The sequence below is a fragment of the Pangasianodon hypophthalmus genome, chromosome 5 (genome assembly GCF_027358585.1).
Source record: "Pangasianodon hypophthalmus isolate fPanHyp1 chromosome 5, fPanHyp1.pri, whole genome shotgun sequence".
NCBI lineage: Eukaryota > Metazoa > Chordata > Actinopteri > Siluriformes > Pangasiidae > Pangasianodon > Pangasianodon hypophthalmus.
In genome coordinates this window covers 27,207,131-27,223,198 of record NC_069714.1, presented here as the reverse complement: position 1 = coordinate 27,223,198, position 16,068 = coordinate 27,207,131, and the positions used below count along the sequence as shown (strand labels likewise).

Below are 16,068 nucleotides of genomic sequence, written 5' to 3'. Positions count from 1 at the left end.
TTACAGATGTCTAAATACTCCTGCTTACCAAAAACATCAACAATGACAGTCCTCTTCACCTCTCCTCCAGCATTCTTTGCTGTTAAGCTATAAACACCTTGTTGCTTTCTATTGCAATTCTTAATTACTAATGAAGTGCTGATTGCTGTGGTCTCAACAACAGCCTCTGGTGGGACAACTCCACCATCTCTGTTCCATGTAATGTCAGGTGCAGGCAGGCCTGACACATATGCTATGATACGGATCACACCACCTGCATGAATAACAATCCTCTCTTTCATTGAGACATCCATTTCAAGTCCCGGGGCAACTGGAATATGAAATCAAATATGTTACAAATTTAAAGAAAAACAAGTGCATCCAGCTTTTAGAGTAAGAGTAAGTATAAAAATTTAAAGAGTATTTTTTTCTAACTTACTTATTTTTTCCTTCATTTCAAGAACTTCAGCAACTTCTCCTGGTTCACTTAGCCCAGCAGCATTGAATGCCAAAACTCTAAACTTGTAAAATCCATTCTCTTTCAGCCCAGTGATTACAAATTTGGTTCCTCTGACTTCTTTTTCTTTGGCCTAGAATAATACAAATTATTTAGAATTAATAATATTAACACTAATATTAAAAAAAAAAAAACCAACATAAAGTACATTAAAATTCAGTATATTGGGACAGTAGTTTATCACATGTCGTCAAGAAAGTATTTGGGTTTACAGCATACCTTAACCCATGCCTCTGTGCCTTCCTCTTTGTATTCAACATAGTAACCCATGATCTTTGAGCCTCCATCTTTTAGAGGTGGAATCCATTCCAAGTCAGCTGTTGTCTTTGTCCAACCAGTAACTTTGGGGGTTGGTGGTGAAGGAGGAGCTACTCAAAAAACAGAAATATATAACTCTGAGACTCTGATATAATCACAAATAGAAGAATCACTATTGTAACATCCCTGTAGAGCAGTGGTAGCTGAGTGGTTAGGGCTCTGGCTTACTGATCACAAGGTTGTGAGTTCAAATTGTGGTACTGCTGAGCTATCACTGTTGCCCTTTGAGCAAGGCCCTTAGGTCTCACCTGCTCAGATCATTTGTAAGTTGCTTCTGATAAAAGCATCTGTCCAATGGATAAATGTACATGTCAGTGTAGCTGCTCACCAATTGGATCTCTGGCAAATGTTGGGTCAGATGGCAAACTTGGCGGTCCACATCCAGCTGCATTGATTGCAGTCACACGGAACAGGTACTGAGAGCCTTCAATGAGTCCTGTGACTTTGTAAGAAACACCAAAAGGCATGGGCCTGATTGGATCACGGGTGACTCTGTTCCAGCGTTTTGTTGTGGTCTCTTTGCGCTCAAGCCAGTAGCCAGTAATTGGACTACCACCATCTGTATCTGGCTCTTCCCAGTTCACAGTAATTGAATCCATTGTAATGCTTGATAGGGTTGGTTTCTCACATTGGCCAGGAGTAGCTATAAAAAGGATGTAATATGTTAAGTCATGATAGGGTAAAACTAAACTAATGAATTTCTAATGACTTTTCTGTTTGAGCATGACTACTTACTGAAAATATCTCTAGCAATCTCTGGTTCACTGTCAAGAGGTTCACCAACTCCATATTTATTCTGTGCTCTGATTCGGAACACATACTCATGGCCAGGCATTAAACCCTCAATTGTGAACATGCGCTCTTTGGGTGCACCTGGGACAGGAATCCATGTTTTTCTATTGGCAACACGTCTCTCTATGGTGTAGTTAGTGATTTTAGAGCCACCATCATCTATAGGAGGTAGCCATGACAGGGTAATATTTTCAGCATGAATCTCCTCAAACTTGATTGGTGCAGAAGGAGGTCCCGGAAGTCCTGACAATGAAAATGTGGTGATCAATTACAGAAATGTCAAAGTATTCATTTACAGTCCAAGATTTGTGTGGTTACACCAACAGTAAATTATTTGCTTTTTGAAAGACCTACCTAGAACATTAAGTCTCATCTCCTTGGAGACCTTGCCTAAGCTGTTGCTGGCAGTGAGTGTATAGAGACCAGTGTCTGAGCGCTTGCCCTGCTGGATCAGCAGAGTGCAGCTATCATCAGTCACAAGCTTATTAATATGTTCATCATATTCAACATCAACCTTGGCATCACTTTTGTGGGGTGGGGCCTTCTGCCAGGTAAGGGTGGGGAATGGGCATCCCTTGATCTTAGCAACAATTTTAATATCTGTAGCCTGCTCAACTTCCATGAACTCTTCGAGCTCAATAGAAGGTGCTCCTAGACAAAAGAAAGCATTTGTTAAATAACATATTTTCTGTAGGTTTAAAGTCATACTTAGTAATACTAAGTAATTCTAAGTAATAATTAGAAATGCTAATGTAGCAAACAATAAGCAAATGCAATCAGTTTACAAGATTAATTTGCATAATGCTGAGGTGTCCCTACTATATTTCATTCATTACTAACAATAGTAGCATTTCAGGGCAAGCCTTGCCCTTAAGTGTATTTTACACACTTGTCTGTTCTTTAACGATGATGGGTCCCGCAGTAGAAGATGGTCTACTTGCACCAGCCTCATTTACAGCCTTGACGCGGAATTCATACTCAGCACCCTCGTGGAGGTCCTCCACTTTGAAGGTTGTGGCATCAATGTCACGTCTATTGCACTGTCTCCAGGACTCTCTCTGCTCTCCACTAGAATCCCACCAAAGTCGTTCAACAATGTAGTGAGTTACAGGGGATCCACCATCATTTCTGGGTGGCTTCCATGTCAAAGTCACTGTCCCCTTGGATACGTCCTCAATTTTGACTCTTGTGGGTGCGTCAGGAGGATCTGCAAATATATAGCCTTTTAACTGAGCAGTCTCTACTTACTTCATGACAAATTTGCTTTTGATGAGAGTGTCACTGAAATGTTATACTCACGGATGGGATCCTTTGCTCTTGTCCTTTGGAAGGTTTCCAGAGCAGGTCCAATACCAAAGCGATTTTCAGCCCGAATACGGAACAAGTAGTCTTGTCCCTCAACAAGGTCTGGGACTACCAAGGACTGACTAGCACAGGCTGGGTTGACCTTTGTCCAGGCTTTTCCCTCAACTGTCTTCTTCTCAATGTAGTAGCTCTTGATTCTCTCACCACCATCATTATCTGGAGGCTTCCATGTAAGTCTGCATGTACTTCTTGTGATGTCAGTGATTTTGAGATCTTTTGGACGCCCAGGCAAATCTGGAAAAAAAAAAAGTTTAATAAATAGTTTTTTTGTTTGCATGGTCAAAGTTTGTTTGTTTTGGTTTTTTTTTTAACCAAACATTATCTGGCTTACCAAGAACTGTTACCCGGACTTTAACCACTTTAGTACCAGCTTGATTAGAAGCAGTAATGATGTACTGTCCAGAGTGGTTGATCTTACACTCAGGGATAGTTACTTCTGTTGTGGTATCAGTCATTGAGATCTGTTGAATAATTTTTAATACAATAGTATTAATTTCATGGGAATGTATTAGGGTTTTTGATCTGGAAGCATTTATGAATGAGCAATGTCTTACATTTGAATCCACTGGAAGAATGTGTTGCTCATTCTTCTTCTCTGTTGGGGCAGTTCCATCAAATTCCCAATTAACCTTTGGAACAGGTCTGCCTGATATGGTGGCAGGGATTTTAATTGTTGTTCCAGCACGACAAGAAAGCAGCTCATGAGCTGAGACTTCTATCGTAATATCGGGTTCCTCTGTAAAATTTCAATATAACAAATTTGTTAATAATCTAATAATGCCCAAAACAAAAGGGTCAGGTTTCCAGACTGATTAGGCTGGACAAATGTATGGACAAACTACAAAAGTTTAACAAAATTTTTGTCATGGAATATAAAGTACAGGTAAGTCTTACCCAGGATATCCTGTACCACGGTGTCAGCAGTCCTGGGACTTGGCTCTGACTCACCAGCAGCATTAACAGCAACAATTCTGAATCGACATTTCTTCTTCTCTTTGAGCCCTGACACAGTGTAAGACGTAGTGAGAATGAGCTTATCAGGTTGATTCACTCTATTCCACTCTTGTGAGCCTTCATCCTGAACCTCAACAATATAGCCTTTAATGGGGCTTCCACCATCCTTATCTGGTGCAGCCCAGGCTAGAGATACACTGCTTGATGTCTTGTCTTTCACGTGAGGTGCAGGTGGCTGGCTTGGTGGATCTGTAGAATAAAGGTACAATTTGTTTTAAAACAGCCAACACACAACTTTAATCAAAAATTAATGCAGCAGAATCCAACTTACTTCTTGGATCCAAGGCAAACACACATTCTGTTGCCTCACTTGGGGGTCCAATTCCAGCAGCATTTTGTGCCATCACACGGAACTGGTATTCAGCACCTTCAATGAGATGCAGCACATTGTACTCTAAGCTTTTAACAGCTGGCTTTGTTACAGGAGCCCTATTGACTCGACTCCAGTACACAGCTCCTCTCTCTCTCTTTTCAAGCCAGTAGCCCTGAATGGTTGATCCACCATTGTCCTTTGGAGGATCCCAAGCTACCAGCATAGATGAACGCGTATGTCCAATGATTCTTGGTCTCTGGGGTGGACCAGGAAGACCATATGGATCCTTGAGGACAACTTTCTCTGATTCACACCCATCACTGACACCAAACTTGTTCTCTGCTTTTATCTGGAACTGGTAAGTGCCATAGGTATCAAGCTTGTACACCTTTAAGAAAGTATTACAAAGATCAGAATTAGTACCAGTGTTTCATAATTACAAATTTAATTCTCCTCATAAAGCTATTGTTTAAAACACATGTTCACAACGCACTAACCCCATAGCGTCTGTCCATAATGCAACATGTCAGCTGCTCCCAGTCCGATTTCTTCTTGCTGGCATCCCTCTTTTCAACAATATAATTGGTGAGGTCACTTCCTCCATTGTCCTCTGGAGCATCCCAAGTGAGGTAGCAAGACTCAGCCTTAACATCAGAGACCACAACATTTTGCGGTGGTGAGGGACGATCTAGAAGAAAGAGATTAACAACTAAATTAAGAACTAAAAAAGCAAACCTTCATACAGATTATTATTTAATATATATCCTGGGGCTTTTCTGAACAGTTCTTTTTACTACTTGTACATACTTTCATAAATAGCTTAATTAATGTACATAAATCACAAAGAGCTTTTTAATTAGCTGATAAGTCAAATTAAGTGTGCTTGTCTGGGGCATAGCTGTGATTAATTGCTATCAAGCTGTCATAAAGCATATTACGAAAAAGAGAGCCATACCTAAAATATCAACTCTGATAATTTGCTGGCCAGTCCCATGAATATTTGTGGCAGCTAGTTTGTACAAGCCTGTGTCTTGTCTTATAGTTTCAGGAATGGCAATCTTGGTTTTGATAGTTTGTCTGTCAATCTCCTCAGATTCAAGTGTCATGGTCTCAGTTGATTTTTCAAGACCAACTCCATTCTTTGTCCACTCAAAGGTGGGCAATGGTAGACCAGCAATTTCAGCAGGGATTTCAATGGCTGCTCCTTTCTTGACAATTATGGTATTGCTCTTGAAATACTTCAACAAATTCACAGTTGGGGCAACTAAAAGAGTTGAAAAACACAAATATTGTCAAATACAGAAAATGTAAATTAATTGTTACAATAGCAAATATAATAAAACTAATACATACACTCATCATCTTGAATATGGACATTTATTGGTTTGGATGGTTCACCATCGCCAACCTCATTGACAGCCTTCACTCTGAAGTCATACATCATGTTCTCATTTAGATTTTCTAGTGTAATTGTGAGATCTTTACAGATCTGACGATTGGCAACATCAAATCCATCACTGTCTTGTCGCATCTTTTCAACATAATAGCCTCTAATGGGAGCACCACCATCACTGCGAGGAGGCTGCCAAGCAAGTGTAACAGTGTTCTTGGTCCTTGCAGTGTAATGAAGCTTCTCTGGGGCAGATGGCACACCTGAAATTTCAAGATATTCAAGATATAAGATGCCAGTGTTCATTACTGCTGTGAATTTGTTTAAGCTAAGCAAGAAAAAAAGATGAGAGATCAATTGAACGGGTGTTACCTTTAGGATCCACAGCTAGGACAGGTCCAAGTTCAACAGGGACACCAAGGCCAAACTTGTTTCTTGCGACCACTCTGAACATATATTCTTCACCATCAAGAAGGCCAACAATGTCACATTTGCATGAAGCAGTTTCCAGTGGTTGCCTATATATGTGCATCTTGGCATCTTTTCTCTCAACAACATATCCCATGATATCACTTCCACCATTATCAACAGGATCAGACCAAGTAAGTGAGATCATCTTCTTGCTGACATGGACAGTTTTTAGATCCACCACTGGTCCAGGGACATCTTTTACACACAAAAAGAAACACAGTTATTTGAAATTTATAAGGACAATAGAAAATTAGAAATTAGAATAGAAAATTATAACCCTAAAGATGCTGACTTACCCATAACATCAACCTTGATAAAAGCAGATTTTGTTCCACTGGAATTGGTTCCTGTGATCTCATATTTGCCATGGTCAGTTCTCAGAGCATTCTTGATGTTTAAAGTGCTGCATTTTCCAACGGTTTCAATGATAACACGTTCTTTGTCAGGTTCAGCATCATCTTTTGTCCATTTCACCTCTGGCGTGGGTCTACCGACAACATAAGCTGGTATTCTCAGAGTCTCTCCAGCTTTTATAATTACTCCATTCCTTACGGAGATATCAAACTCAATTCCTGGGGCCTCTGTTATAGAAAAATCATTACATTAGACACATTATTACTATTCATTAATAATACTTTATGACTTGTATTTTTTTTGTAAGCTTACGTTCAGGCTCTTTCACTTGAACTGGTTCAGTCATTCCTGGGACTCCATGACCAGCTTCATTTACAGCAAATACTCGAATGTAATAATCTGCTCCCTCGGTCAGTCCAGTCAAGGTATACTTGCATTCTTTGCATCTGAACTCAGTGCTGCGAATCCATTCTTTCTCCCCAACAATGCAATGCTCAACATGATATCCAAGAATATCTCCACCACCATTGTACAATGGAGGAGTCCAGGCAATTTCAACTGTTGTATTTGTAGTATCAACAATTCTTGGCACAGGAGGACCCGGAGGCACTGTACAAATATGTAATGTAGTCAGTAACAGGCATGTTTTGAGTATTTATAATCTAGTTAAAATTGTGTAATAATTATTCTTTCTTTAGTTTTTGTTTAGCAAAAATATTTTCTTGTATTGTTGTAGTAATGTGAAATAAATATGAAACTTACAGATTGGATCCATTGCAACCACAGGATCAGTTGGGACACTGAATTCTCCAGGGCCAGCAAGATTCTCAGCACAAACTCTGAAGACATAAACCAGGCCTTCCATAAGACCCTCAACCTTGAGTGCCAGGGAGCTGAGAAGATTGCGGTTCACTCTGGTCCAGTACTTGCTGTTGACCTCACGTCTCTCAATCCAGTAGCCCAAGATGGGACTACCATTGTCCTTAGGTTCATGCCAAGACAATGCAACACTGCTGGCAGTGACTTCTCCAATTCTTGGCATGTTAGGAGCATCAGGAGGATCTGGAAAACCAAAATTTTCAAAAATAAACATCCAATAATCAAACTGCCATTTTTATAACTGATGTATTTATAAGATGCAGTGATATTGTTTGTTTTAAATTCTATAAACTATTCTATCTTTGTTTTAAATTGTTTTACCAAATTGATTCTTTGCAATAAGCGGCTCAGAATAGCATGGTGGTCCACAGCCAAACTTGTTTTCGGCTGTCACTCTGAAAATATACTCTTTTCCTTCAATGAGTTTGGTTACAGGATAGTTGTATCCTTTATGGGTTGAGGTAACAGTAACCCAACCAATTTCATCGGTGGTGTTGTCTTTTTTCTCCAGGATATAGTTAATGATTTCACTGCCGCCATCATCAAGTGGTGCATCCCATGTGCAAATGACAGAGTCTTTCCTGATCTCATCAAATCCAAAGTTTACAGGTGGTCCAGGCTTATCTACACATTATAACAAAACACATTTTAGAACAATCTGCTACTCACAGATTACAGATTGACAAATGTGGAAAAGCACCAACATAAAACACAAGAACCTACCAAGAACATTGACAACACAAGATGCAGTTGCAAAACCATGGGTATTCTCAACTCTGATTGTGAAAACTCCATGATCATCTCTGATGGCATCACGCACCATCATGGCAGTCTCGCCTCTCTTGCTCTGGTCAAATGACAGACGATCTGGAAGTGGAGGATGGAACACCTCCTCTGGTTCAGGATGAACAGCCTTGGTCTTCTTTTTCTTTTTCACAATGAATTCTGGCTTCTTCTTTACAGTCTTCTTGACATTCTCATCATTCCTGAACCAAGTCACAGTGGGGTATGGCGATCCAGAAATGTGGGCGTCCAGTCTAATCTCTTCACCCTTCCTGATGGTCAGGCCAGATGCAATGTGTGCATGTAGTGATACCTTTGGTGGATCTAAATTAAATAACATTAATTTAGTAAGTATTTTTATACTTATTTGTGATGTAATTTTTTTTGCTGTGTCATTATACATACCAACAGGATCTGCAGCCTTAATTAGGGGAGTGCTGCGGGAAGGTTCACTTTCTCCTGCCACATTCTCTGCACGAACACGGAACTGATATTCCGTGCCTTCTGTCAAGCCAGTGATGGTGTAGGAGAAACCCGGCACCAGGTTTGGAACACATCTCATAAATCTATCACCATCCTTCTCAATTTTCTCCAGAATATAGCCAGTAATTGGACAGCCACCATCATAGGGTGGGGCTTTCCAATTAATTGTAATGGACTGAGAGGTAGGGTTGAGTGCCTCAACCTCAATTGGTGGGTCAGGCCGCTCTGAAATATTTCCAAAAGCAAAATGCAAAGGACAAAATAATTAACCCAACAACAACAATGAAAAAATACTTGGAATGATGTGGTTAATATTGCAGTTGTTTAAGTTGTAATTATACTTACGCTTCTGCTCCTCTGTGATGACAGGGTTGCGAAGCTCAAGATATTCACCACTACCAATTCTGTTAACAGCCTTAACTCTGAAGTAATATTCACCATTCAACATAAGGTCTTTGACCACAAAGTTTAGTACATTGACTCCAGGCATCGCAGGCATGAATGTTTTCTTCTGAGCCTCTCTGCGCTCCAGCACATAGTGCAAAATGGGGCTACCACCATCACTCTCTGGGGGCTCCCATGAGATTTTACAGGAGTTCTTGGTGACTTCACTTGGAGTGATGCTCTTGCATTGTCCAGGCAGACCTATTGATGGAAGCCATCTGATTAATTGTTGTTTTTATGAGCAAAATATATGACTAAAGAAAGAAAAACGCAGCTGTCTTACCAATCACTTTAACGTTAATTGTTCCAATAACTGAACCCAGACTGTTTTCTAGGGTGACTGTGTAGACACCAGCATCTTCATGCTTGCATTTTAGAAGCTCAAGGTGAATACTGTTGAGTTCGCATCTCATAGTCAGCCTGTCGTCTGCCTTCAGTTCTGCCTCATCTTTCTTCCAAACCATTGATGGTTTGGGAATTGCTCTGTATGGGATCTTTAGATACATCTTCTCACCCTCAACAATAACAACATCTTGGGTCTCCAGATCAATTTTTGGTGCACCTATGAAATTAAAAATTATTAATATAAATATATTACAAAGACTTTAACAGAAACACTATTCACTGCTTTATTGAAAAAAAAAATACACAATGCTTACTGTCAGGATCTTTAGCAAAGACTTTGTCAGAGATTTCAGAGGGATCACTGACACCAACAGCATTGATAGCACGGACTCTAAGGACATATTGTTTCTCAGGAATAATGCCATCTTCAGCCTTGAATCTGAGCTCTTTTATGGGACGAGCATTGATCCTCATCCACTTATCTGTGCCAGCCTCAGTCAGCTCAACATGATATCCAGTAACGGGACTTCCCCCATTCTTCTCTGGTGCCTTCCATGTGATGTTGATGTGCTCTCTGCTGGCATCAACGATCTTAACCTCAATTGGAGGAGATGGTGTGCCTAAAAACAAGCCATTGAATAATGTATTAAGCATGTATTAGTAGCAAAAATCTAATTTGTGCCATATTATGAGTGCAAAAATGTGTTGACATACTTATAGGATCCTCAACTGTAATAATGTCTGTGGGTTCACTTGGGTCGCCAACTCCAGCCTCGTTTTCAGCACGGACCTGGAACTGTACCTCAGTACCCTCATCAACATCAGTCACCCTGTACTTGCTTTCGGGCCCTGATGTCTTTCCAGACTTTATCCAGCGGGTGCCCACTTTCTCCTTCTTCTCAATAACATATCTGTAAGTGTGGTTACATCCATGTTATTATACTGTACAATGTGAAATATATTATTGAATTATATCATACCATATATCATATACCATATATCATATAATATATATAATGCCTATGTACTTTGTGATTGGTCGTCCACCATCACTTTTGGGAGGCTCCCATTTCAGGTCAACATGCCTCTTGGATACCGCAACCAGAGTCAAAGCATAAGGAGGTCCAGGAGTCGCTAAAGAGAGAGGCAATAATGTGTTACCTAAACCGCTCTTTGCTCTGTTAAAGTTAAAACAGTATAGAAATCATTATATCTCCATTATGAGCATTTGTACTTACTAAAAGTATCTTTTGCTAGAACAGAATCCTCTAGCTCGTAGAATTCGCTCATACCCGCAGCATTCTCAGCTGCCACACGGAACACATATAGAGTTCCCTCATTGAGTGGAGTGACAGTGTATTTTGTGTCTTTCACTGTAGTGTCCACAGTCTGCCAGGTCCAGCGTCTTACATCTCTTTTCTCAACAACATAGTTGGTAACAGGAGAGCCACCATCATTTTCTGGTTCAGTCCATTTCAGCTCACAGTCAATCTTTGAAATGTTAACCACCTCAAGCCAGCGTGGTGGGGATGGAGGATCTGTTTCAATAAAAAAAAGTTAAAGATACTTTTTTATATTAGCTTCTGTCTATGCAATTAGATAGCCTATACAAAGATATGTACTCACAGAGTCTTTCTTTGCACACTACAGGGTCACTTGGATCACTTGGCTCACTCTCTCCAGCAACATTTACAGCTTTGACACGGAAGGAGTATTCCTGCTTCTCCATCAATCCCTTCAGCAAGTGCTCTGTCATGGGCACATCCTCAGCCACACGGACCCATTCTTCAGTTCCACTCTTGAGGAGCTCAATGATATAAGACTCAATTTTAGCACCACCATCATGCTCTGGTCTAGTCCACTGCAGGAATGCAGAGGTCTTAGCGATCTCTTTGATATATGGTTTGCCAGGGGCCCATGGAGGATCTATAAAAGAATTAAAATGTTCTTTTTTTCTGATATTTTTTGTATCACAGCAAGTAACTTGACCATATGTGTTATTGCAACATACCAATTGGATCCTTAATCAAGATGGGATCTGTTTCAGCACTTGGTTTTCCAAGTCCTGCAAGATTCTCAGCCAGAACACGGAATCTGTACTTTTTCTTTGTGGTCAGCCCTTTCACTCTGCAGGAAACACCCATGTTGTTCTTGCATTAACATTTTAAAATTTAAGTTTCATTTGTCCATATTCTGCTTGTGTATAAGGACCTACCTGAGTGTAGTGTCTCTGACTGGCAGCTTGTTGCATTTGATCCATTTGTCACTTTCTGGATCAAACCTCTCAACCCAGTAGCCAGTGACTGGACTTCCACCATCCTCATCAGGCTCATACCAGGTCAAGGTTAGGGCATCCTTTGAGATATCAGAGGGCAGTACCCTGCTTGGGGAACCAGGTGGCTCTAAATAATAGGAAAGAAACATAGTAGCATTTGCACCTATTTAAAAGACCAACACGATGAAACCGTAATGGGGTAAACACCTACCAAATGAATACTTGGCAACAATTGGAGCATGCTCTATGGGAGTACCAATGCCATACTGGTTCTCAGCAGAGACCCTGAAAACATACTCCTTCATAGACACCAGGTTGCAGGCCTTAAAATTGGTCTGCTTGATTGTGGCAGAGAGCTTCTGCCACTCCTCTTTTTCCAAAGGTCTCATTTCCACAATGTAGTTGGTTACAGGAGATCCACCATCATCTCTGGGGGCATTCCAAGCCAGACAACAGGACTCATTGGTGATGTCAGAAATATCAAAAGCAGCTGGGGGACCAGGCTTATCTGTTAAGAACACAGACCAAATGGAAATTTTTTGAATGCCTAGTATCAAATAGTATAAAATTTTAGTATCAAATTTTAGGACATGTGCTTTTCTCCCTCTACATGTTACCTCTTGGTAGACCCATTCAAAAGCATGAAATCAGTTTTCATAGTTATGCAGATGACAGAATTTTATATATCAGTGTCAATTGGTAATCAAGAGCCAATTAACAAATTGATTACATGCTTGAATGAAATATCTGACTGGATGTCACAGAACTTTCTACAGTTAAGCCAGGATAAAATGGAGATATTAATTGGAGGAGATAAACAAAGAGAAGACTTATTGAACAAGTTGAGCTCTCTCTCTTTATCTGTAAAAACAGATGTTAGAATTCTGGGTGTAATAGTTAACCATGATCTCAGCTTTGTTCCTCACAATTATGTCTCTAAGATTGTATCTCTAAAACTCTAAAAATATCTCTAAAACTGGCAATCAATTTTTTAAAGATCAAAAATCCTGGTTTCTATAACGTTCCTTTTAATCATAAGAAGCTTGCTCAAACTGCTTTTAGTGTCCAAGCTCCCAGGATGTGCATCTCACTCACAGCATATATCTGTCAGGTACCTTCACTAAATATATTTAAAAAGCAGCTTAAAACATATTTATTTATTTATTTATTTATTTAGTCCTCTTGATTGTATGCTTAAAACTGCTTATTTATCTCTTAATGATCTTCTTAATATTTTATTTTCTGTTTGATTACTTTTTATTTCTTTTATTTTTAGGTTTTAACATTTTATTTTATTTTAATGTGTTGCATGATTATTGTTTTACTATTATTTTCTTATTTTATTACATCCTTTCCATTGTGAAGCAATTTGAGCGGCATTTTATGTTTTAAAGGTGCTATATAAATAAAATTATTATTATTATTATTATTATTATTATTATTATTATTAGTGATCTTAATTATAATGTTATTTATAACATCATACTGTATTGTATTGTATAGTATGATGTTATAAATAACATACTGTATTGTATTGTATAGTACTGTACCAAGAATGTTGACATCAACTGTTGCAGTGGCACGACCACAGGTGTTGACTGCCTCAATGATGTAAGTAGCTGTGTCTGCCCTGGTTGTCTTAGCAATAGAGAGTGTAGAGTGGCCAGGCTTTGTGTCAATGGTGATTCTGTCATCTGGCCTAAGGATAAGGTCAGCTTTGGTCCATTTCACCCTGGGGTCTGGTTTTCCAAGCACATCTGCTGGAAGGTCGATCTTTGTGCCAGCCTTGGCAGTCAAGCCAACCAGAAGTTTGGCATCCAGCTGAATAACTGGAGGTTCTGTGGTAATGAGGTTGAACATTATTTGTAAGTATAAAAAATGAACTGTTAAGGCAATCACTTGGTAACTACTGTATAAAAATTACCTTTAGGATCAACAGCAAGGATTTCATCTGTTGCCTTACATGGTCTGCTAGCTCCAAGTCTGTTCATTGCCCTCACACGATAGGCATACCACTGTCCCTCAATAAGACCTTTCACCTGAAACCTAGATCAGGATAAGAGATATAAATTCAAACATGCCTCTAGAATAAAGTGAAGTTTTTGCTTATAGTAGATAATATCTGACACTTACTTCAGTTCAGGTATAGGATCACCACAGGCTTCCCATTTGTCAGTGCCACGCTGGCATTTATCAACAATGTAGCCCTTGATAGGAGCACCGCCATCATATGAAGGGGGCTCCCAGTACAGGAAGATACCTTTTGCAGATTTGTCTCTCCATTTCAGATTCTCTGGTGGTTCTGGGACAGCTATAAGTGAAAACAAACCCAGCACTCTTATCCATTATACACAATTTTTTTTTAAATAATTAAGGAAAGGATGATTATGTATATAAGAATGGTTAAGGCTATTCCCTCGCATAGTGTTATAACTTACTGGCTGGAGAGGAAACATTCACTGCCTCATCAATATATGCTGGTTCCCCAGGACCACATTTGTTGCAAGCTATTACACTGAACAAGTACTCCTTGCCCTCAATCACATCTGTGACAGTGTGCTCAAGGTCCTGAACACCAGATATCACCTGAAAGAGATGTCATTCTTGTGATTAATTCTCACTCCCGCTGATTTTGCTTAATCTTTACACATAGTGTGAACATTCGTGTATCTCCATATATACACTGAGTTGCCAGTTTATAATATACTGTATATACTGACCTAATTAATGACTAATAAACATGCTAAAAACACAAAATTAATAAATACTCTCAAAAACATTACTAATGTGCTAACCTTGACCCATGTCTTGCGAGACACCTCTCTCTTCTCAATATTATAACCAGTAATGGGACTTCCTCCATCATGCTCTGGTGCTTCCCACGAAAGGTGGACATGATGCCTTGTCACCTCTACAACCTTGAAGTCTTTGGGTGCACTTGGAGATGCTAAATTAGAAAATAGTTTTCCATTATAATTGTATACAGCCTAAAGTGTACAGTAAAGTCAAATATATACAATATGATAATTTACAATTTTTTTGGAAATTATAATGTGACATACCAATGACATTTACTTCAATCTCCCCAGAGACTGAAGTCACATCATTCTCTAAGTGTAAGGTGTATGTTCCCTTGTCTGGTCGGACACTTGGGGTAATGATTAGCTCAGTGTATGTAGGCTTTGTGACCATAGAGATGCGATCTCCGGGAGTAAGCTCACTATCACCAAACGTCCATTTGGCCTTGGGTGTGGGGTATCCAGTGATGGGCACACGAATAGTAAGAGCATTGGGGACAAAAACTTCTAGACCTTTTTTGAATCCACTCAGATCCATTGTGGGACCAACTAAGGAGACCAAAAACAATGTCAATACACCCATAAGCATTCTACACAAAAGGATTTGATATGATGCAATGTTATTTTTTTTTTTTATGTCAAAAATTGAGCCTGGATGATTACCATGTGGGTCATCTGCCAAGAGTGGTCCAATCTGTTCAGCTGGATCAGAAACTCCAGCTGCATTTTCTGCAGATACTCTGTAGTGATACTTCTGACCAAACTTTAAGCCAGATACCTAGAATAGAGACAAAACACATCAATTAACTAAACCATTCAACATTAGGTGCAGACAGATGTTTCTACATACCTACGTCTCCTACATACCCTATAATAAAGGTCTGGGCAGAGCCTGGCATTGCACCTTAGCCAGTTGCTTGTGCCATCTTCACATTTCTCAATGATGTATCCTGTGATCATACTACCTCCATTGCTAAGTGGAATATCCCATGCCAGCTGAACAGAATCTCTTTTTGGATGTGTGTAGTTGAAATTCAGTGGTGGGCTTGGTCTCTCTGTAACATGAATAAGTATCAGAAGTAAATTTACATTAGAACAAGTTTCACATTTTAGAATAGCTTAAGTAAAATGTAACCTATATACAAACATTGCTTTCACAGAGAATTAAATCACTAACCAATGGGATCCATGATCTTGACAGGATCAGTGGCAGCACTTGGCATGCCAATTCCAGCTTTATTCTCAGCTCTAACACGGAAGATATACTCCTTATTTTCAACAACATCATTCAGTGTGGCTGTGCGATCCTCAGCCCGGACCACCATTGCAGGCTCCCATTTCACAGATGTCCTATCACGGAGCTCAATTATATAAGATGTGATCTCAGATCCACCATCAAACAGGGGTGGTTGCCAAGTCACTGTGGCACCAAACCTGTTGACAATTCCTACCATGACATTCTGAGGTGCATCAGGAACATCTGTAATGAGGAAAAGAAATCAAAGTTTGTCCCCTTGTAAAAGTTCATAATAAAACAGCATATAGATA

At 39.6% G+C, this 16,068-nt stretch overlaps 1 protein-coding gene across 46 annotated transcripts in view; it reads right to left on the bottom strand.

The window, feature by feature from the left end:
• Nucleotides 1–16,068, bottom strand: part of ttn.1 (titin, tandem duplicate 1) — a 142,961-nt gene that overhangs the window by 61,208 nt on the left and 65,685 nt on the right. For all 46 annotated transcript variants that reach the window (XM_053233898.1, XM_053233911.1, XM_053233918.1 and 43 more), the window contains 41 exons: nucleotides 15,698–16,000; nucleotides 15,388–15,575; nucleotides 15,184–15,298; nucleotides 14,785–15,069; nucleotides 14,518–14,669; nucleotides 14,161–14,308; nucleotides 13,856–14,033; nucleotides 13,647–13,768; nucleotides 13,273–13,560; nucleotides 11,934–12,230; nucleotides 11,663–11,849; nucleotides 11,459–11,574; nucleotides 11,074–11,373; nucleotides 10,686–10,985; nucleotides 10,476–10,581; nucleotides 10,162–10,358; nucleotides 9,762–10,067; nucleotides 9,386–9,664; nucleotides 9,004–9,303; nucleotides 8,581–8,883; nucleotides 8,116–8,499; nucleotides 7,714–8,016; nucleotides 7,276–7,575; nucleotides 6,826–7,122; nucleotides 6,456–6,740; nucleotides 6,061–6,354; nucleotides 5,652–5,951; nucleotides 5,254–5,562; nucleotides 4,796–4,986; nucleotides 4,257–4,686; nucleotides 3,866–4,174; nucleotides 3,526–3,707; nucleotides 3,303–3,432; nucleotides 2,906–3,205; nucleotides 2,496–2,813; nucleotides 1,961–2,257; nucleotides 1,550–1,849; nucleotides 1,143–1,457; nucleotides 716–864; nucleotides 419–569; nucleotides 29–310 (listed from right to left, as the gene is read on the bottom strand). In XM_053233898.1, coding sequence (XP_053089873.1) covers nucleotides 29–310; nucleotides 419–569; nucleotides 716–864; nucleotides 1,143–1,457; nucleotides 1,550–1,849; nucleotides 1,961–2,257; nucleotides 2,496–2,813; nucleotides 2,906–3,205; nucleotides 3,303–3,432; nucleotides 3,526–3,707; nucleotides 3,866–4,174; nucleotides 4,257–4,686; nucleotides 4,796–4,986; nucleotides 5,254–5,562; nucleotides 5,652–5,951; nucleotides 6,061–6,354; nucleotides 6,456–6,740; nucleotides 6,826–7,122; nucleotides 7,276–7,575; nucleotides 7,714–8,016; nucleotides 8,116–8,499; nucleotides 8,581–8,883; nucleotides 9,004–9,303; nucleotides 9,386–9,664; nucleotides 9,762–10,067; nucleotides 10,162–10,358; nucleotides 10,476–10,581; nucleotides 10,686–10,985; nucleotides 11,074–11,373; nucleotides 11,459–11,574; nucleotides 11,663–11,849; nucleotides 11,934–12,230; nucleotides 13,273–13,560; nucleotides 13,647–13,768; nucleotides 13,856–14,033; nucleotides 14,161–14,308; nucleotides 14,518–14,669; nucleotides 14,785–15,069; nucleotides 15,184–15,298; nucleotides 15,388–15,575; nucleotides 15,698–16,000 — 10,296 coding nt within the window. The remainder of the gene's footprint in view (nucleotides 1–28; nucleotides 311–418; nucleotides 570–715; nucleotides 865–1,142; nucleotides 1,458–1,549; nucleotides 1,850–1,960; nucleotides 2,258–2,495; nucleotides 2,814–2,905; nucleotides 3,206–3,302; nucleotides 3,433–3,525; nucleotides 3,708–3,865; nucleotides 4,175–4,256; nucleotides 4,687–4,795; nucleotides 4,987–5,253; nucleotides 5,563–5,651; nucleotides 5,952–6,060; nucleotides 6,355–6,455; nucleotides 6,741–6,825; nucleotides 7,123–7,275; nucleotides 7,576–7,713; nucleotides 8,017–8,115; nucleotides 8,500–8,580; nucleotides 8,884–9,003; nucleotides 9,304–9,385; nucleotides 9,665–9,761; nucleotides 10,068–10,161; nucleotides 10,359–10,475; nucleotides 10,582–10,685; nucleotides 10,986–11,073; nucleotides 11,374–11,458; nucleotides 11,575–11,662; nucleotides 11,850–11,933; nucleotides 12,231–13,272; nucleotides 13,561–13,646; nucleotides 13,769–13,855; nucleotides 14,034–14,160; nucleotides 14,309–14,517; nucleotides 14,670–14,784; nucleotides 15,070–15,183; nucleotides 15,299–15,387; nucleotides 15,576–15,697; nucleotides 16,001–16,068) is intronic.